This window comes from Myodes glareolus, chromosome 23, assembly GCF_982192425.1.
Source record: "Myodes glareolus chromosome 23, mMyoGla1.1, whole genome shotgun sequence".
Lineage (NCBI taxonomy): Eukaryota > Metazoa > Chordata > Mammalia > Rodentia > Cricetidae > Myodes > Myodes glareolus.
In genome coordinates, this window is record NC_142048.1 from 49,760,419 (window position 1) to 49,776,980 (window position 16,562).

The 16,562-nt window shown below is 45.6% G+C and overlaps 1 protein-coding gene across 2 annotated transcripts in view; it reads left to right on the forward strand.

The window, feature by feature from the left end:
* Atp7b (ATPase copper transporting beta) overlaps positions 1–16,562 on the forward strand; it is a 74,331-nt gene that overhangs the window by 4,597 nt on the left and 53,172 nt on the right. The window contains exon 1 of one of the 2 annotated variants that reach the window (XM_087900816.1): positions 14,890–15,482. The exons of the other annotated variant lie outside the window; for it this stretch is intronic. Within the exon in view, the coding sequence (XP_087756942.1) occupies positions 15,243–15,482 (240 nt within the window). The 5' untranslated portion in view covers positions 14,890–15,242. Of the gene's footprint in view, positions 1–14,889; positions 15,483–16,562 lie in introns of those variants that run through there. 2 annotated transcript variants of the gene reach the window in all.

Below are 16,562 nucleotides of genomic sequence, written 5' to 3' on the forward strand. Positions count from 1 at the left end.
TTTCTCATGATGTTGGGGACTTGCCACACCTTGTACATGCTAGCTGCTTCCTAACCCTTTGTTTTTTAAACTAAGTTACAGAAGAAAATGGCAGTTCAAAGGTGGATGCAACGGAGCAGAGCAGAATAGCTTTGTTTTCCTTTGTGTGGCTAGGGCTGTGTCTAGTGTTGTGATAAACACCGTGACCAAAAGCAGCTGGGGGAGGAAGGGTTTGTTCGTCACACAGCCCCACATCACTGTCCATCACTGAGGGGGATCAGGACGGGGACTCAAACAGGCCAGGCGCATGGAGGCGGGGACCGATGCAGAAGCCATGGCGGGGCGCTGCTTGCGGACTCGCTCGTCACGGTTTGCTTGCTTATATCATCTCGGGTGGCACCCACTGTGTATGGGATGGGCCCAACCACATCAATCATTAATTCAGAAAATTCCCCACCGGCTTGCCATAATTGAGATTTCCTCTTCCAGAATGATTTTAGCCTGTGTCAAGTTGACATGAAAACTGGCCAGAGCAAGCTGGAACCCAGAGCTTTGTGCCTGTACACAGAGCTAACCCCTTAGCCAAATAATGGCCAGAAGTTGTGAAATCCGCCCTTTTAGAATGTAAGTTTTGCTGGTGCCAAAAAAGCCAGGCAACTGTGTAGCTGACTCTGCTAGCAGTTTGTTCCTTATCTCGGTTGTGCCTTTGACTTGGCCTTTATCTATCTGGTTATGACCTTAAACACTGTTACCAACTGTAGGAGGGACAGTGACTCAATCTTGTTCCTTACTCTCAACAAGTATCCTCCCTTCTTACTTTAAGGAGCTTGATACCCCTGGGTGTCCTTTCTTTAACTTTTCTTCCTGGCTCAACAAGCACCCACCTCCCCAGTTTTTATTGAGTTCTACAGCTTGTCCTTCCTCCTCCTTTTCCTTTTTCTTTGTTCTTTGAGGCCAGGTCCTGTAGCCTAGACTGACCTTAAACCTCTGCGTTATCCCCCTGTGTGTCACCATGCTGTACAAACTGCTTCTTCTTCTCTTCTGTAGAATCAGAGGGCAGTTCAGCCTTCTTTTTATGATTGTGCTTGACCTTTGACCTTCCCCTCTGCCTGCCTGGACTCTGGGGGACCGATCCTCCCTTCACGCCCACCTCACCGCCTGTGAAACCGGCTACTGGCTTTTATTCTGAAGTCTCTCCGGTACTCTCTGCCCTCCCCTAGCTGTTGGACTTGCTTTCCTCCAGAGAAAGAGTCCTTCATTTCCTCGTTTTCATTTTTTGATCACTTAGCTTTTTTCTCATTATTTTGTCAGTTCATTGGCTATGGAAGAATTACATACAAACATCTCTATCCAGTTCTAAAATGTAATACTATAGGGTGTGCCTCTATACCTCACCCGACCTAAGAATAAGAATATCGGGACTGAGGAGATGGCTCAGTGACCCTCGTGCAAGCATGAAGACCTGAATTTGAGTTTCAGCACCCATTCAGGAGCTGCCCATGGCGGTGGTTTCCTGTTAACCCAGCATTGTGGGAAGTAGGGACAGAGACAGGCTGATAGGAATTGTCAGGCCAGCCAGCCTAGCTAAAATGGCTAGCTTCCATTTCAGTGAGAGCCTGTCTTCAAGGAGGAGGTGCAGAGTAACAGTGGAAAGCATCCTGTGTCCTCTTCTACATGATGTACACATTCATGACACACACATGTTTATCCCCTGTGTTAGTGAGGCTTCTCTAGAGAAACAGATTTGATAGACCAGCCCCCCGCACCGTTTGTTAGAGTGGGTTACTATTCCAGCAGTGGCTGCCTCCCCACGGAAAGTCCAGAACCCAATAGTTGTCCTGTCCACAAGACTGGATGTCTTAGGTCTTGAGCATGCACCAAATCCTGAAGAGGTAGGCCCTAATACTAGCGAAGGAACAAACTTGCCATCAAAAGTGGGGGCAAGCAGGCAAAGAACAGGTTCATTTTTCCATGTCCTTATATAGGCCACCACCAGAAGGTGTGGCCCAGATTTAAGATGGGTCTTCCCACCTCAAATGATCCACTCAAGAAAAATTCGTCACAGGTGTGCCCATTAGTGTGGGTTTTTGTTAATTCTGGCTGTAGTTGACGACCTAGAGTACCCACCCCACTACAAAAAGAGCAAGAATATTTTTTTGTTTTGTTTTGTTTTTCAAGACAGGGTTTCTCTGTAGCTTTGGAGCCTGTTCTGGAGCTAGCTCTTGTAGACCAGGCTGGCCTCGAACTCACAGAGATGCACCTGCTGGGATTAAAGGCATGCGCCACCACCCCTGGCAAAGAACAAGAATATTATCTAGTAGTATGTCTATCCAACTTCCCTTTTTTTTCCTTTTCTCCCACTTTTTTTTTGTTTCTTCCACTGACTTGTATCTCTAGCCTGCTGCCCTCATTCCCCCGCCCCCCCCATCTACAGAAGTATCCACTGTAGAGGTTGACTTGCCTTTCTTTGTTCTGTGTTTGTTATAACCCAGGTTGCATTGCTTTGGATTTGAACACAGAGCCGTGGGTGCACCAAGCACATACTCCACCACAGAGCTCTATCTGCAGCCTCTGTAATTCAGCCTTTTGTGTTTTAAAATGCTTCACGTGTGTCTGGATAGATGAACAATATGTTATCTGGTTTTGCTAACGATTTTTTAAAAAAAAATACCAGTGTGTTTAGTGTTTTTCTCTAGACATGGCAGCTCTAAGATTTCTCCCTGGGGAATATGCCTTTGAGGGGAATTGGCAGGTAGGGTGGTCTGTGGGTTTTTACAGGCATGAGCCATTTGTCATGACAGTTTGCTGTGCCTCCTGACACACACAGGCCACCGTCCTAGCCCTACTTTTCTGAGTACTTTCTGCTTTTGCCTTTGTCACGGTCCCCAAATCTCTCCTCTATTTTCCATGAATGCCAGGGTCTATCCGTCCCGATGTTTGTTTTAATGTCCTTTCTCTGGCTTAAATGTGTTTGTCCTTAAATTCATGTTGAAACGTAATCCTGGCACAACAATATGAAGGGCTGTGACCTTTAGGAGGTGACTGAGCAGGAGGGTTGAGTCCTCGTGAAATTGGGATTAGGTGTCCTTGTGAAAAGTCTTCGTGGAAAGTGTTTGCTTCCTACCTGCTTTCCCTTTCTGTCTCATCTACCAGTGAAGACACTGGTCCTTCTCTCGGGACAGTGCAGCAACAAGACACCATCCTGAATAAAATGTAACCCTGACTAGACACTGACCTAGTGGCTTTGTTTGATCTTGGATTTCTTGACTTCTATAATGGTGAGACACACAATTCTGTCCTTTATAAATTACTGTGTTGTTACAGTGGTCCAGATAGACTAAGAGATGGATAGATGTTGAGAAGGAGCGGATGGATGTTGAAAAGGAGCGCTGTAGCAGACACCTGGAATTGGGAAGTAGGTTGAAGTTGGAAGAGTTTGGATCAGGCCAGAAAAACCGTGGCTTGTTGTAAACAAAGTGTTGAGGGCAATTCTGGTGAGGGCTCAGAAGGGAGTGGTTGTAGTAAAACTCCGATCCCCTTAGAGACAGTTCAGTGGTTGATCAGAGTGTTGGTGGAAATAGAGCAGTAAAAGCCATTGTCATGAGACCTCGGATAGAAATGATAGGAGTCTTACTGGGAGCTGGAGGGAAGGCCATCTCTAACACAGTGTGGCAAAGAACTTGGATAAACTGTGGCCACAGCCTGATACTTGTGGAAAGTAGATCCAGAGAGCAATGAGCTAAGATACTTGATGGAAACAAAACAAAGCCTAACAAAGATACCAAGCAAGGTGTACGGAGTGCTGCAGGGTTTCTCTCTAGAGTAGAACACAAGAGTATGCATCCAGAATGGAAACTGTCATAACAAGGGAAGGAGGCTGAGATGGAAAAGTCTCAGCCTACCTGCTCTGTCAAGAATAATGGGGTATGGGGCGAAGACACTGGGGGTGCAGCCGAGCAAACACTTGATGGGGAGATTAACATAGACAGAAGGAAACCAGATGTTTCAGCCAATGGAAGAATGATCTTGAAGGCATTCCAGAGATCTACTTAAATTTGATCCTAAAAATGGCTGTATATGGAACCAAAACCCAATTCCCTGCCCTTATTTAAATGTCTTCACTTGTTCTAAGTCATCAGGACTTTTTACAAAGACCTGACTTTGATATATATATATATATTTTTAATTATTATTTACCAGCTGAGGCAAAACTCAGCTATCGCTTCAAAGGAGTACAGGATGGTTTATTCTGGAGCCAATGGCCTGGAAACACAGATACCCTAAATTTCATGCTCTAATGTGGTAATGGCTTTATAATGCTTGTATAGCGACAGAACAATGAAAATTACAAATACACCATGGGAACATCAGGGGGGTGGGATACAGCAAAGGAGGGGAAACATTTGCTCTATGCCCCAGACGCTGTCTGATGAAATTCTTAGGCTTTGATTGGGAGAATGTAGAGGGTTGTACATCCCAAAAGGATTTATCTAGTAGGCAGAAGGATGGATGTTAGATCAAGCAATTGTTATTAAGAAGGCTTAAGATAACCCAAGATAATAAAGTTGGCTCAGGACCAGCAACATTTCAATTCTCTACAGTCACAGTTCATTCATATAGTCAACAAATGTTGAGAAACTAAGTCCAGCAGTGTTCCAGCACTGGGAGTGCAGCAGGCGTGAGCACCAACTGACAAAGGATTCCTGCCCTGTGGAATTTAAGTCCTGCCTATCTGCATTTGCCAGCAGCCCACACATCAGTAATCACTGTAGCGTGTGCTGGCTAACTGCTCTGGGGAGGAAGATAAGGTGGAGAAAGTTGCTAGGGAGTTGGGAATATTTGTAATTTAAATGAAATAGTTTTGGGGGAACTGATTTATGGAGGTTCCTAAGTGAGTGAGGATCCCTAAGAGCTGATGGGAGGAGCATCTGTCTATGGGATGTTGGTGGGAGGAGTCTCCACACTGAGGGAACAGGCTGTTCTAAGTCCCTTTATTTAAGGGCCAGGAAGATGAGAATGGTTATCAGGACCAGGGAGAGTGCGCATGCTCTCTTACAGCGTTCTGACAGGTCGTTGTAAGGATTTTATGTTCTGCTCTTGAGTGTGGGGACACCCTGAAATCCTCTCTGGGGAGTAACAATATCCTATTTTATTTATCTATCTATTTATTTATTTATTTATTAATTATTCAACTTTCCTGTTTATTCTGTGTTGAGAAGTCTGAGGTCACTTAGGAATTTCTCTTTTTTCTGCCTTTTAAGACAGGGACCTGTTAGTTGCCTTTGCGGGTCCAGTACTTTCTAGGCAACCCAGGCTGACCTGGAACTTGGGCAGTCTTCCTGCTGCGGTCTCCTGAGTGCTGGGAGGCAGGCACACTCTTCCAAGACCACTTTAGAAGTTTTTAAAAGATGCTAGATTTGAGAGGAGACACTTCTTAGTAGTGAGTCCTGGGCCATAGCTGGGAGGAATGTCATGAACTAGTGAAGAGTAACGAACAGACAGGGAAGGGGAGAGTATTGGAAGCTGCTCAGTTGTAGGAAAGCTTTCTTTGTGTTGTGTATTGACATCCAAGGGAGATGGTGACAAAGCATTTGGGCCCCTAAGTGTGGTGCCAGGGAATGAATGCCTGTCTTCTCCAGATTCCTGTTTTGGGAGTCAGGTCTTTAGAAGCAGTTAACTCAGGAGGGCAGGCCTAATGCGATTGGTGATTTTATAGAAGAGGCTTGAAAAGGGGAGGAGGGAATGATGTAATTATGTCTAAACTCAAAAAATAAAGGAAGTTGTTAACTTGGAAAAGAGGCTTGAAGGAGTGACTCCCTTAGCTCTTCTGCCATGTGAGGCTGCTACTGGGTTCTGCCTCATCGTGTGGGGATCGGTGCCCAACACACACTAAATCTGCTCGCCTTGATCTGAGACTCCGACCTAAACTATGAGAAGCCCATTGTTGTCATTTACAAAAGATCCAGCCTGAGAAGCGTTGTTACCCAGCCTGATCAGACTAAGAAAGGTGTATTTCCATAGGACTGAATAAGATGACCATAGGATGTATGCATTTGAAGAAGAGACCTATAAAATCGGCTAGGGGAGTGAAAGGGGCCAGGGAGGTGGGAGGGACTCGGGCAGCACTCCAGCACTTAGCACTTTGGGGCATACAAGGCTCTAGTGTAGGACTCAGAGTTGAATGGAATAGAATAGGAGAAATCCCAGGAGTATGGGGTTACATGAAGGCTGATCATGGCAGCCAAAATGGGTTACTCCAAGCTATGAAAAGAAAGGGATCTGGTAGGTGGTGGAGTCCAAGAAAGAGCATGTTTATTTATTAATTTATTTGTTTATCTTTTGTTTCCATGTTTTAGTATTTCAGGAAGAAGGGCTATAGGCTGGAAATGGGGCAAGGAATCTTAACAAAGAAGAGCCGTAACATGGGTGTGCCGTGGTTACTGGGAGGCATTGGGCCTCCAGGTGGAGCCAGAGCCCTTTCCGGGTTAACAGTGAAGCCTGAGAGCGTTAGGCAGCCTGGAGGGGGAGTTTATCTCACCATTATTCAGCAGCCTTGTGTGCACCCTTTGGAATTTACAGGAGAGCCGGAGTTATTTAGGCAGGGCCCAGGGAGGAGAGTAGCCAGGGAGGGGACTGTCCACACAGTGACCTGTGAAACAGAAGCTTGTTCTTTGATATTCCAAGTTTTTCTCATTTTGGCCCCATCTGGTCTTCCTATGGTAGAGCTACTGTTACTTTTCCACTCCAGGCTGTATGGCTCAATAGAACCGTAAGAGCACTCTCCAGTGAGCTTGCCCGTGGTTGGTCGGCCTGTTTCCATTTCCTATTCGTACCCTAGAGTTAAGGTCCTCCCGAGCTAGCTGTTTCATCTTGGGAAGCATTAGCTTCCGTGTGCAATAGTGTGGACCTTGGGGAGCTTTAACCAGCAGCTGCCTTGTTCCATCCAGGTGCCTGAAGACTAAAAGTCTTTTCACACCTGAATGCTGCCCTCTACTGTTCTAAGGGCAAATGCCTCTTGTGCTCCTTAGAGGTTATTTTTAGGAAGTACTATTTCTTTCTTTATTTTATTATTATTATTTTTTTTTAGATTTTAATGTAATTATATCATTTCTCCCTTGCTGTCTCAGTTAGGGTTTCGATTGCTGTGGTAAACACCACGACCAAAGCAACTCCGGGAGGAAAGGGTTATCTGGCTTACATTTTCGCCTCATTGCTTATGATCAGGGAAAGTCAGGGCAGGAACTCAGTCAGGCCAGGAATCTGGAGGCAGGAGCTAATGGAGAGGTCATGGAGAAGTGCTGCTGCTTGTGGGCTTGCTCTGCCTACTGTTTTATGTGACTCATGATCACTGGCCCAGCGGCAGTTCCACCCACGAGGGGTTTGTCCCTCCCACATCAGTCACAATCAAAAAAATGTCCTACAGGTCTGCCCTCAGCGTAATCTGATGGAGGCTTTTTTTTTTTTCCAACTGGGAGTTCTTCGTCTCACATGACTATAGATTAAGCCAAGATGTCATAAAAACCGTCCAGCATACTTGTGTGTCTCCAGACCCTCCCATGTCCCCCTCCTTGAGCTCTTTCAAATTTGTAGCTTCTTTTTTCATTAATTATCATGACACACATACATGTTTATACATATATTCCTAAATATATAAATGCACCCTGCTCAGTCTGTATATTGTTGCTTGTATATGTGTTTTCAGACTTGACCATTTGGTATTGGATAACCAATTGGGGCGCTCTTCTCTGGGGGAGACCGTTTCTCCTGCTCTAGGCATTCCTTAGTTGACCCTAGATCTCCAGGTAGGGTGGAGGACTTCTGTGCTTCCTCACTACCCTCCGTCTACTTTAGGATGTCTGTTATTTTTCTTGTTCAGCTCCTGCTTATGCAGTTATGTTGGTGAGACTTAATGGGTGTAGCTCCTGACGTTACTAAGAGACACAGTCTTACAGCAGACTCCCGGATCTTCAGTTCTTACAGTCCCCCTGCTCCCCTCCTCTTCTGCAATGTTCCCTGAGCCTTAGGTGCTGGAGATGTTTTGAGGATATATCCCCTGGGACTGGGCTTCACAACTCTGGATTTTGATTGGCTGTTCTTTTCTGTAATGGTCTCCATCTGTTGCAAAGAGAAGTTTCCCTGGTGAGGGGTCAGGACTATACTTATCTGTGGGTATAAGGACAAATATTTAGAATGTAGTTAGGAATTAAGATGGATTAATAAAGCGGAGGTTGTAGATTCTCCTTCAAGATCATGTCTTCACCAGCCTTGGGTAGCTGTTTATGTACTTGGAGTGATTTCCTTCTTGTTGAGTGGGTCTTTAGTCCAATTAGAAAGCTATTGTTTACTGTCAAGGCATGTATGCCACTAGTGCACCCTTAGGGTTGTCTTACCATGCTGGTCTTGCTGTGGTTCATACACATCATAGCCGGCTAGGACTATTATATTTGGAAGCTTACGTGATACCTTCTGGTTCCATGAAAGCTACTCCTCAGGGAAGAAGGAGACTTTCAGGTCCCTTTCCATTCTGGGGCCTCTGGGCTCTGGATCTGAAGCTTGGTGTTTCTACCTTCTACCTCTGGGGGCAGCCCAGGGCAGTAACAAGAAGAGCCTGTAATGTTTTGGCAATCTCTTGGATGACCCAGACCAGCAGTTCAAGGGAGGACTTCTCATACCTGTGTTGGGGTTTTGCTCAGTAAACTTTGGGTCTTGGAAGGAGCATTGTTAGCCTGGATGAAAAAAAAAACCCTCATTTAGATTATGTATGTACATTTACAAAGGCTTATGTGTATCATAGTTTTTTAAGGTAAATAATTAATAGTCTAATTCTTTATGACTTTTCAGTCATTCTGACTGTTATTTCACCCTTCTCTCATCTTCTATATCTGCCTTCCTCCCTTCTACCTAATTAGAGGCCCCCTTTTTCCCATTTCCCCACTCAGATCCCCTGTGCCCTGCTATTCCCTTCTCTTTTGCTCCCCAACACTTCTATCCCAACTTTGATCTGCTTTTACTTTCCTGGTTTCTGCAGTTACTCCAGGATATGAGCCCATATCTGAAGATTTGGGAGCTAGGGGCTTGTGATGGGAGAGAACATGGTGACCTCATTCAATATGATCTTGCCTAGTTCCATCCATTTCCCTGCAAAGTTCATGATTTCATTTTTCTTTACACCTGAATAGTGTTCCCCAGTGTCTATGTATCACATTTGCATTCTGCGTTCATCTGTCGAAGGACATTCAGGTTGTTTCCTTTTCCTTGCTATTGTAAATAGAGCAGCAGTGAACACGGCCGAGTAAGTAACTGCAGAGTAGGATGGTGAGTCCTCCGGCCGTATGCCAAGGAGTGGTATAGCTGGGTCATAATGATAGATTTGTTTTTAGCTTTTTGAGAGTTCTCTGCACTGATTTTCGGAGTGGCTGCACCAGTTTGCAATCTCACCAACAGTTATCGAGGGGTTCCCATTCTCTATACTCCCTGCAGCATTTACCGTCCGTTATTTTGCATTATTTTTTATTGTTATTATTTGGACTTGGATAAGATGAAATCTCCAAGTTGTTTTGATTTTCATTTCCTTGATTGCTAGGGACAATGATGAACATTTTTTGAGATATTTTTAGATATTTTTCTTCTTTTGAAAACTTTGTTTAAATCCCAGGTCTGATTTTTGAATGGGTCTTTTTTGTTTTGTCTTTGAGTCTTTGTTTTAGGATATGTATATATTCTGGATCCTAATTCTTGGTCAGATACGTAACTGGCAAAGATTCTCTTCTGTTCTGTGTGCTTCCTCTTCACCAGGTTGATTGTTTCTTTAGCTGTGCACAAGCTTGCCTATCGGTCTTCTTCAGAAAGTCTTTTCCCGCCGCTGTGTCTGGAGGGCACTGACTGTGTTTTCCTCTAGCGGTTTCAGTATTTCAGTGTTGCAGCTTTCGCGCTGAGTCTTTGATTCATTTAGGAGTTAGATTTTGTGCAAAGTGAGAGATCCCGGTCCGAGTTCACTCTTCTGTGTGTGGACAGCCAGGTTTCCTGGCGCCATTTGCTGACGATGTTTTCTTTTCTTCAGCATGAAGTTTTGGTATTTTTGTCAAGTGTTAAATTGCTAACGTTATGTGTGCTTTGTTTTCGTCTTTGGTTTTGTCGCATTGGTCTGCGTGTCTCTTTTCCCTCGTCTATGCCTATAATTCAAAGGTTTTTTTTTTCATAGTGTATCACATTTCATATATGTTCCTTTCCTTTTTTCCCTTTTGAATGTTTTTTTTTTTTGTATTCCTTGCTTATTTGCTCTAGATTGTCTGCTTTGTCTTCAAGTCCTAATGTTCTGTCTTCTGCTTAGTTCATTCTACTTGTAAGATTGTGCCTTGATTTTTCTAGCTGGGTTTTCAGTTCCATCTTCATTTCACTTTGTCTTCTTTAGTGTTTCTGTATCTTTATTGAATTTTGTTCCCAAGCCCTGGATGGTCTCCATCATTCCTACCAGCCTTGTGTGTGTTTGTGCTTTCTCCCCCTGCTCTTTCTTTCCTTTTTCTCTTTCTTTTTTTGACAAGTTCTCAGATCTCAGTATTGTGTAGCCCTGGCTGTCCCGAAGCTTACTATATAGACCAGGCTGGTCTTGAACTCACAGAGACCTGTCTGCCTCTGCCTCCGAGTGGTCGGGGGTGCCACCATGCCTGGCTCTTGTCAGTTTGTTGATCATCATTCAGGAGTTTATTTTTTTTATTTTTGTTTGTTTGTTTGTTTGTTTTGTTTATTCTTAAGCTCTTTTTCCTTAATTCCACTGAGCTGTTTCTTTGCATCTTTAAACTCCTTGAATTATTCGATGACATCTATGATTGTTCTTTTCAATTCTGTGCCTTGGGGTTCATGTGGTTAATTCTCATTGGCAACATTTCTACAAGACAGGTGGATTTAGAATGGGAGATACTGACTTGATCTTTAGTATTGTTCGCATTTTGCCATGAGATCTGGGTGTGTAGACTTCTCTATTTCTGTGTCTGATGTGGACAGAGCAGCTGGGGGCAGAAGAGAGCACACATGCAAGCGTGTTGGCTGAGAGGTTGGGAACGCTTAGGTGAAATGAAGCCGGGTGCACAGATGGGACTGGGTTAGTGATAGTGCACAAGCCCCATTTCCAGCCTGGAGTGTGGGGTCAGATGTGGCTGGTGCAGAGGTTTTGTGTGGTATGGGGTGCACTTGTGAGTTGTGGGATAGGCAGAGCGGGTCATGATAGAAACCTGGAAATTGGTGGTGATGCAGGCAGAGGTGGCCAGACTAGGCTGGGACACTGGATGTGGGACCCTGGCTGGATCTGGCAAGTTTGAGAGGGTACATGGATGAGAGGGTCAGGTGTGACTTACAGGGCTAGACCAAGGTTTTTGGGGTCTTATGCTGTGTGCACACTTAACATTTGGCTTTCAGTCTGACCGGTCTGTGTTCTGACTCGAAGGATGGATGATCTGTGGGCCCTTGGCTGTGGTGAATGTGCTGTTTGAGAACCATATTCCCAGTGTGGGAAACTTCCAGGCCTCTGTGTCCAGCATGAAGCTTAGTGTCAGATTCTGCCGTCCTGTCCTGTCACAGAATCTGAGACTCTTCTTGTGCCTCAGAGGGCTGGCCCGGCCCGCCCCAGGGTCTTTCTTGAAGGCCCTTCTAGTGAAAGCTCCTGGGTGGAGCTGGTAATCTTTTTGAGTGGTGAAATGTTTTCTTCGCCAGATGTCCCTCCCCCAAACAGGGCCCTTTTGTCCCAGGGACTCATGGAAACATGAGCTGCCCATCTGCCTTTGGGGCCCAGGCTTCTCAGCTTGCAAAACGGTTGTTTGGGACAGCAAAGGGAGTGTGTGGCATATATATGTATATATAAATGTGTGTGTGTGTGTGTGTGTGTGTATTTTGTTTTAGGACACAGCACAATTTGCACACGTGGGAGTCAAAATACATGAGTGCAAGGTGGCACTTTGGAGACCTGCTGTTTTAGAAGGAATGAATGAGAGGATAATGGGGTTTGCCCTTGGGATTGTATAAAGGGGACAGAAAAGCAATTTCTAGGTAGAATTTCTAAGCATGGTTGAACATGCCTATAACACTGGCACTCAGAAAAGCAGAGGCAGAAGGATTGCCAGGATGGTCTATGTGATAGACCCATCACACTATGGGTCTATGGTTAGACCCATCAAAAAGAAAAACAGAACCAAAACCTCTAAAGAATTCTTTAGAGGTTCAAAAAGCATTCTCTGCCATGTTCACACAGCTCAACTCAGTTATTTAAGTGCATTTAAACAGACTTACCTAGCACCTGACGTTTGTTCATCACCATAGATGGAAGATCCTCGTTCAGAGCCCAGCCATTTCTCAGAACTGAGCACCTACAAGGCGGTAGAAGCCAGAGTGGATAATCAGCTTGCAGAGTCAGTGGACAAAGGATGGTTGACTTCTAGGAAAGATAATGAACAGGAGATGATGAGAATACCTTTATAATTATATGATTACTCTATGTTATAATAGCTTCATCGGAATCGTTGCCTAGTAACCAGAGGGTTATGTAGAAGTAAAATGAGTTGGCTTTACTGAAGTGCACTGATTTCTGCCTGCGCGTTGAGACCTCTACTCCTTTTGCTGGGAAAAATAAACAGTGCCAGGAAGAGTTAGTACAACAGCTATCTTGGTGAAGGTCACATTGCAGATCCTATTTGCTAAAACCATATCCTCTTACCTGCCAAAGATTGTATGCTTTAATTACTACTGTTATCAAACTCAGGGTGGAGGGGGGTTGGGAGATGGGGGCTGGGGATGCGTGGCAGGGGTTGGGATCCCAGCCTATGTCCCAAATCAGGTCTGGCCACCTGCTCTCAAGAGGTCAATTAAAAGAACCAAATTAAAAGTGAAAATCAGAAAAAGGAGTTTTATTTAATGTAGCCACACTGGGAAGATGCAGTGGCCCATTCCCTTTGTCCTCTCCCATTTGGCCACATTGAAGGTCCAACTCTAGCAAGTATTTACTTTCTCTTATTGCCGCCTGCAAAACATCTCTGTACAAAAATGTCTTCTCCTGTAATCGTGCCTGATGAAAATTCCTTTTGGTGGACACAGCACTCATACCGTCCCTCTTACCAGACCTACAAAAGTTGCAGGATCTTTTCAAAGTGTGAACTTGGGTCGCAGCCTCCTGTAATGAAAGAGTTTCTTCTGTCTCTCCAAGTGTTCTTGATGGTTGAATTTCCCTAACAGGAATTACATGCGCAGATAGTGTTGACCTTGGTGCTGCTGGAATTTCAATAGGGGACAGGGGCAATTTGAAACAGAGGCAGGCTAATCAGAGTAGTTTGGGAGGTGGGACTGAGAGAGAGGACTGGGGTCAGATGTGAGGGAAAGATGAAAGAGCAGGTTGGACTAGATCTTCTGGCTCAAGAAAGTGGCCAGTGTCTGTAATGCCCCCTTCCTCTGTCTTCATGTTCTGACAACTGTATTTCCATGTCACAAATGTATTGCAATTTTGAAGGTCTTATGCTTAGAAATTCTTCTAGGTGTGCTTGCCCATCATGCAGGAGGTCCTGGGGTCTATCTCAGTGCCACTGAAACAAAAAGTAAAACAAAACCCCAAATATTTAGGCACACCTAAATGGTTGTTGGGTTGGTTGGTTGGTTTGGCTGATTGTTGGTTTGTCTGGTTATTGGGTTAGTTGTTGGGTTGGTTGGTTGTTGGGCTGATTGTTGGTTTGTCTGGTTGTTGGGTTAGTTGTTGGGTTGGTTGGTTGTTGGGCTGATTGTTGGTTTGTCTGGTTGTTGGGTTAGTTGTTGTGTTGGTTGGTTGTCGGGCTGATTGTTGGTTTGTCTGGTTGTTGGGTTAGTTGTTGTGTTGGTTGGTTGTCGGGCTGATTGTTGGTTTGTCTGGTTGTTGGGTTAGTTGTTGTGTTGGTTGGTTGTTGGGCTGATTGTTGGTTTGTCTGGTTGTTGGGTTAGTTGTTGGGTTGGTTGGTTGTCGGGCTTATTGTTGGGTTGGTTGATTGTTGGGCTGGTTGTTGGATTGGTTGGTTGTTGGCCTAGTTGTTGGGCTGGTGGTTGTTGGGCTGATTGTTGGTTTGGCTGGTTGTTGGGTTTGTTGGTTGTTGGACTGATTGTTGGGTTGGTTAGTTAGTTGTAGTCTGGAGCTGGAACCCGGGGTGGAGCATGCTAGGCAGCTCCACTTGAGCTCTATCCCTGATACCACTCACTCAAAGACAGATCTCATGGTCCAGAGTTCTTGAGGTCATTTTCAGGTAGAAAGAGATGTCATTGTGTGGATACAGAAGGACATGGATTCTACATACATGTTTCAGTGAGCTGAACGTGGTGTGCTCAGCTGTGGGGAGTATGCAGAAATGATTACTCCCAGAGTGAATGCTTTACACACTGATTCACTCTGCCCTGTGACCTTCCACACACCAACAGTAGATGTGGCCAGTATTAGTGTCTGTCTGAATTTTCTTCCCACAGGGCATGAAGTCACCTTCCTTAGTGGGTCAGGTGGGGGACGGGAAAGGAGACTGCCCTGCCTGACCGAGGGCAACTGCCCGGATTTCCACACTGTCTGGTAATCCTCAGGTGGAGCGGCAGGTAGCCTGAGAAGGCTGAGTTATGGATTAGTTCCTGCCAATTGTGCCAATATAAAGGCCGAGTGCACCTTGCTAGCCGTGCGTTTGTGCAGTCAGTTCTTCCTGAAGTCAAGGGAACGCAAAGCTGCAGGAAGCATGGAGCTTCCTAGCACTTGTTTGGGAATGCCAGTCCTGTTGTCCGGGAAATACTTCGCTTACCCAGTAGACCGCCCTCTGCCAGTGCTGGAGCTGGACGAGGCCCCTGAAACTGTTCCAGGAAAACCCTTGCAGCTTGGCACTACGAGGACGCGCCTCATCAGTTTTGTCTCTCGTCAGGTTTCTAGGAGTACAGGTGGCCAAAAGGAAGCTGCGCCTGGCTTTGGGAGGTTAGGTGCTGGGCTCCTGGCTGTTGGGTATGGTGCATGTGGATTTTGTGCTGGGGCCCACAGTACCCCACACCTGTGCTGAATGAGGGACTGCCAATTGGGTTGGGTGGAGATAAACAAAGCAAATAGGCACCCGGCGATGGTGTGTAATGTGTGCAAGTTCCTGAGCTGCCTGCAGACTGCAGACTGCCTCTCCCTGCCTTCTGGGAAGACTGCCTGTCCCACTGATTGAGCAAGACCTTTTGAAAGCCTTTTCCTTACACTGCCAGAAGCGTGCTGAAGCCGATCTGCGTTAGTGGGAAGGGAAGGAGTGACGATGGACCTGACTATGGAGAAGGCTAAGGGCAAGGTGCACCTGAACCCGGAGCAATCTTCCCTGGCTACTCTGAGTAACCCGCAGGTGACATTGCTGTCCATGCACAAGAGGTGCTCTTTCAGGAGGAGCTCTGGGGTCGGGGGCTTGGCCAGATTGGCGTCTTCAGAGGAGAAAGACTCTTCCCAGCCCGAGGAAGAAGGCGGCGGTGTTTTAAGTAGAACCCTGGAAAGGAGTTCCCAGGTCGGTGCACGGGAAGATAGGCTGAGAGGCTCCCCAGACTGGGACTAAATTTGCACCTGGAGGTAGCTCCAGGTCTCCTATGGGGAGAGGCTTGGCTGTGTGTGAGTGTGTGTGTGTGTGTGTGTGTGTGTGTGTGTGTATGTACAAGTGTTGTACTGACAGGAGTCAAGTCTGCGGGGTTTGGGTCAAGGTGGGAGTGTGAAATTTGGGTCTTGTTGCTTTATATTTTCAGAAAATTTGGTGAAGTAGAAGCTTCCCAAACTACAAGCTAGACAATGGGTCTTCCTTTACTTCTGTTTATTTGTCATTTGTTTGTGGTGAGCCTGCCACACAAGTGCTTGGTCTCTGCTTCCTACTTCCCTCCTATGTTCCTTATTTTACTGATCTCAACTCAGATAAAATACTTCCAAAATGTGGATTCAGAGGGAAGCTGCTTTTCTTAAGCAAATACATGTAAGTTTTGTTAGGCCAAAAGTCATTTTTACTGGGGGGGCAGGGAGCGTACAGGGTTATTTAAGAGTGATGGTCTTAGTGGTGTCTCCTAATGGCCTGTGTGGGATTTTTTTCCTTGAATAGTCAGGTAGGGGGAAAGTCATTTTGTGTCATACCCAGATCACAGAGTCCCCCCAAAGCCAAATAGGAGACCGAGCCCCGTATGTATAAACCAAGAGCCTTTATTCTTACACAGGTTTGCAAACTCAGACTCTCTGCTCGTCCAGTGTGTTGCAATGATCGGAGGGTCCCAAGCTCAGTGAGGGTTGGGGTTTTATAGTGGCAAGGTGGGGGTGAGGGATTTCTAAGGTTCAGGACCCCCGATTGGCTGACATTTGTCTAGGGGTTATCAAGGTGAAAAAGCCCAGGGTGTGTGCTGGCAGGTGATCTATCTGCAGTGGTTGGAACGTAAGGAATTTCCTTTGGATGGTCTGTTCCTGGGTGGTGCCTGGATGGTCTCAGTTTGTGATCTTTCTTGAATCAGGTACTGCCTTAGGGTAAACTACTGAGACTTGGGCCTCTATTGAGCTTGTTCTGGCCTACATTTTGAAGGCATCCTACTAGTTAGAGACAAAGAGAAGTCTTCAT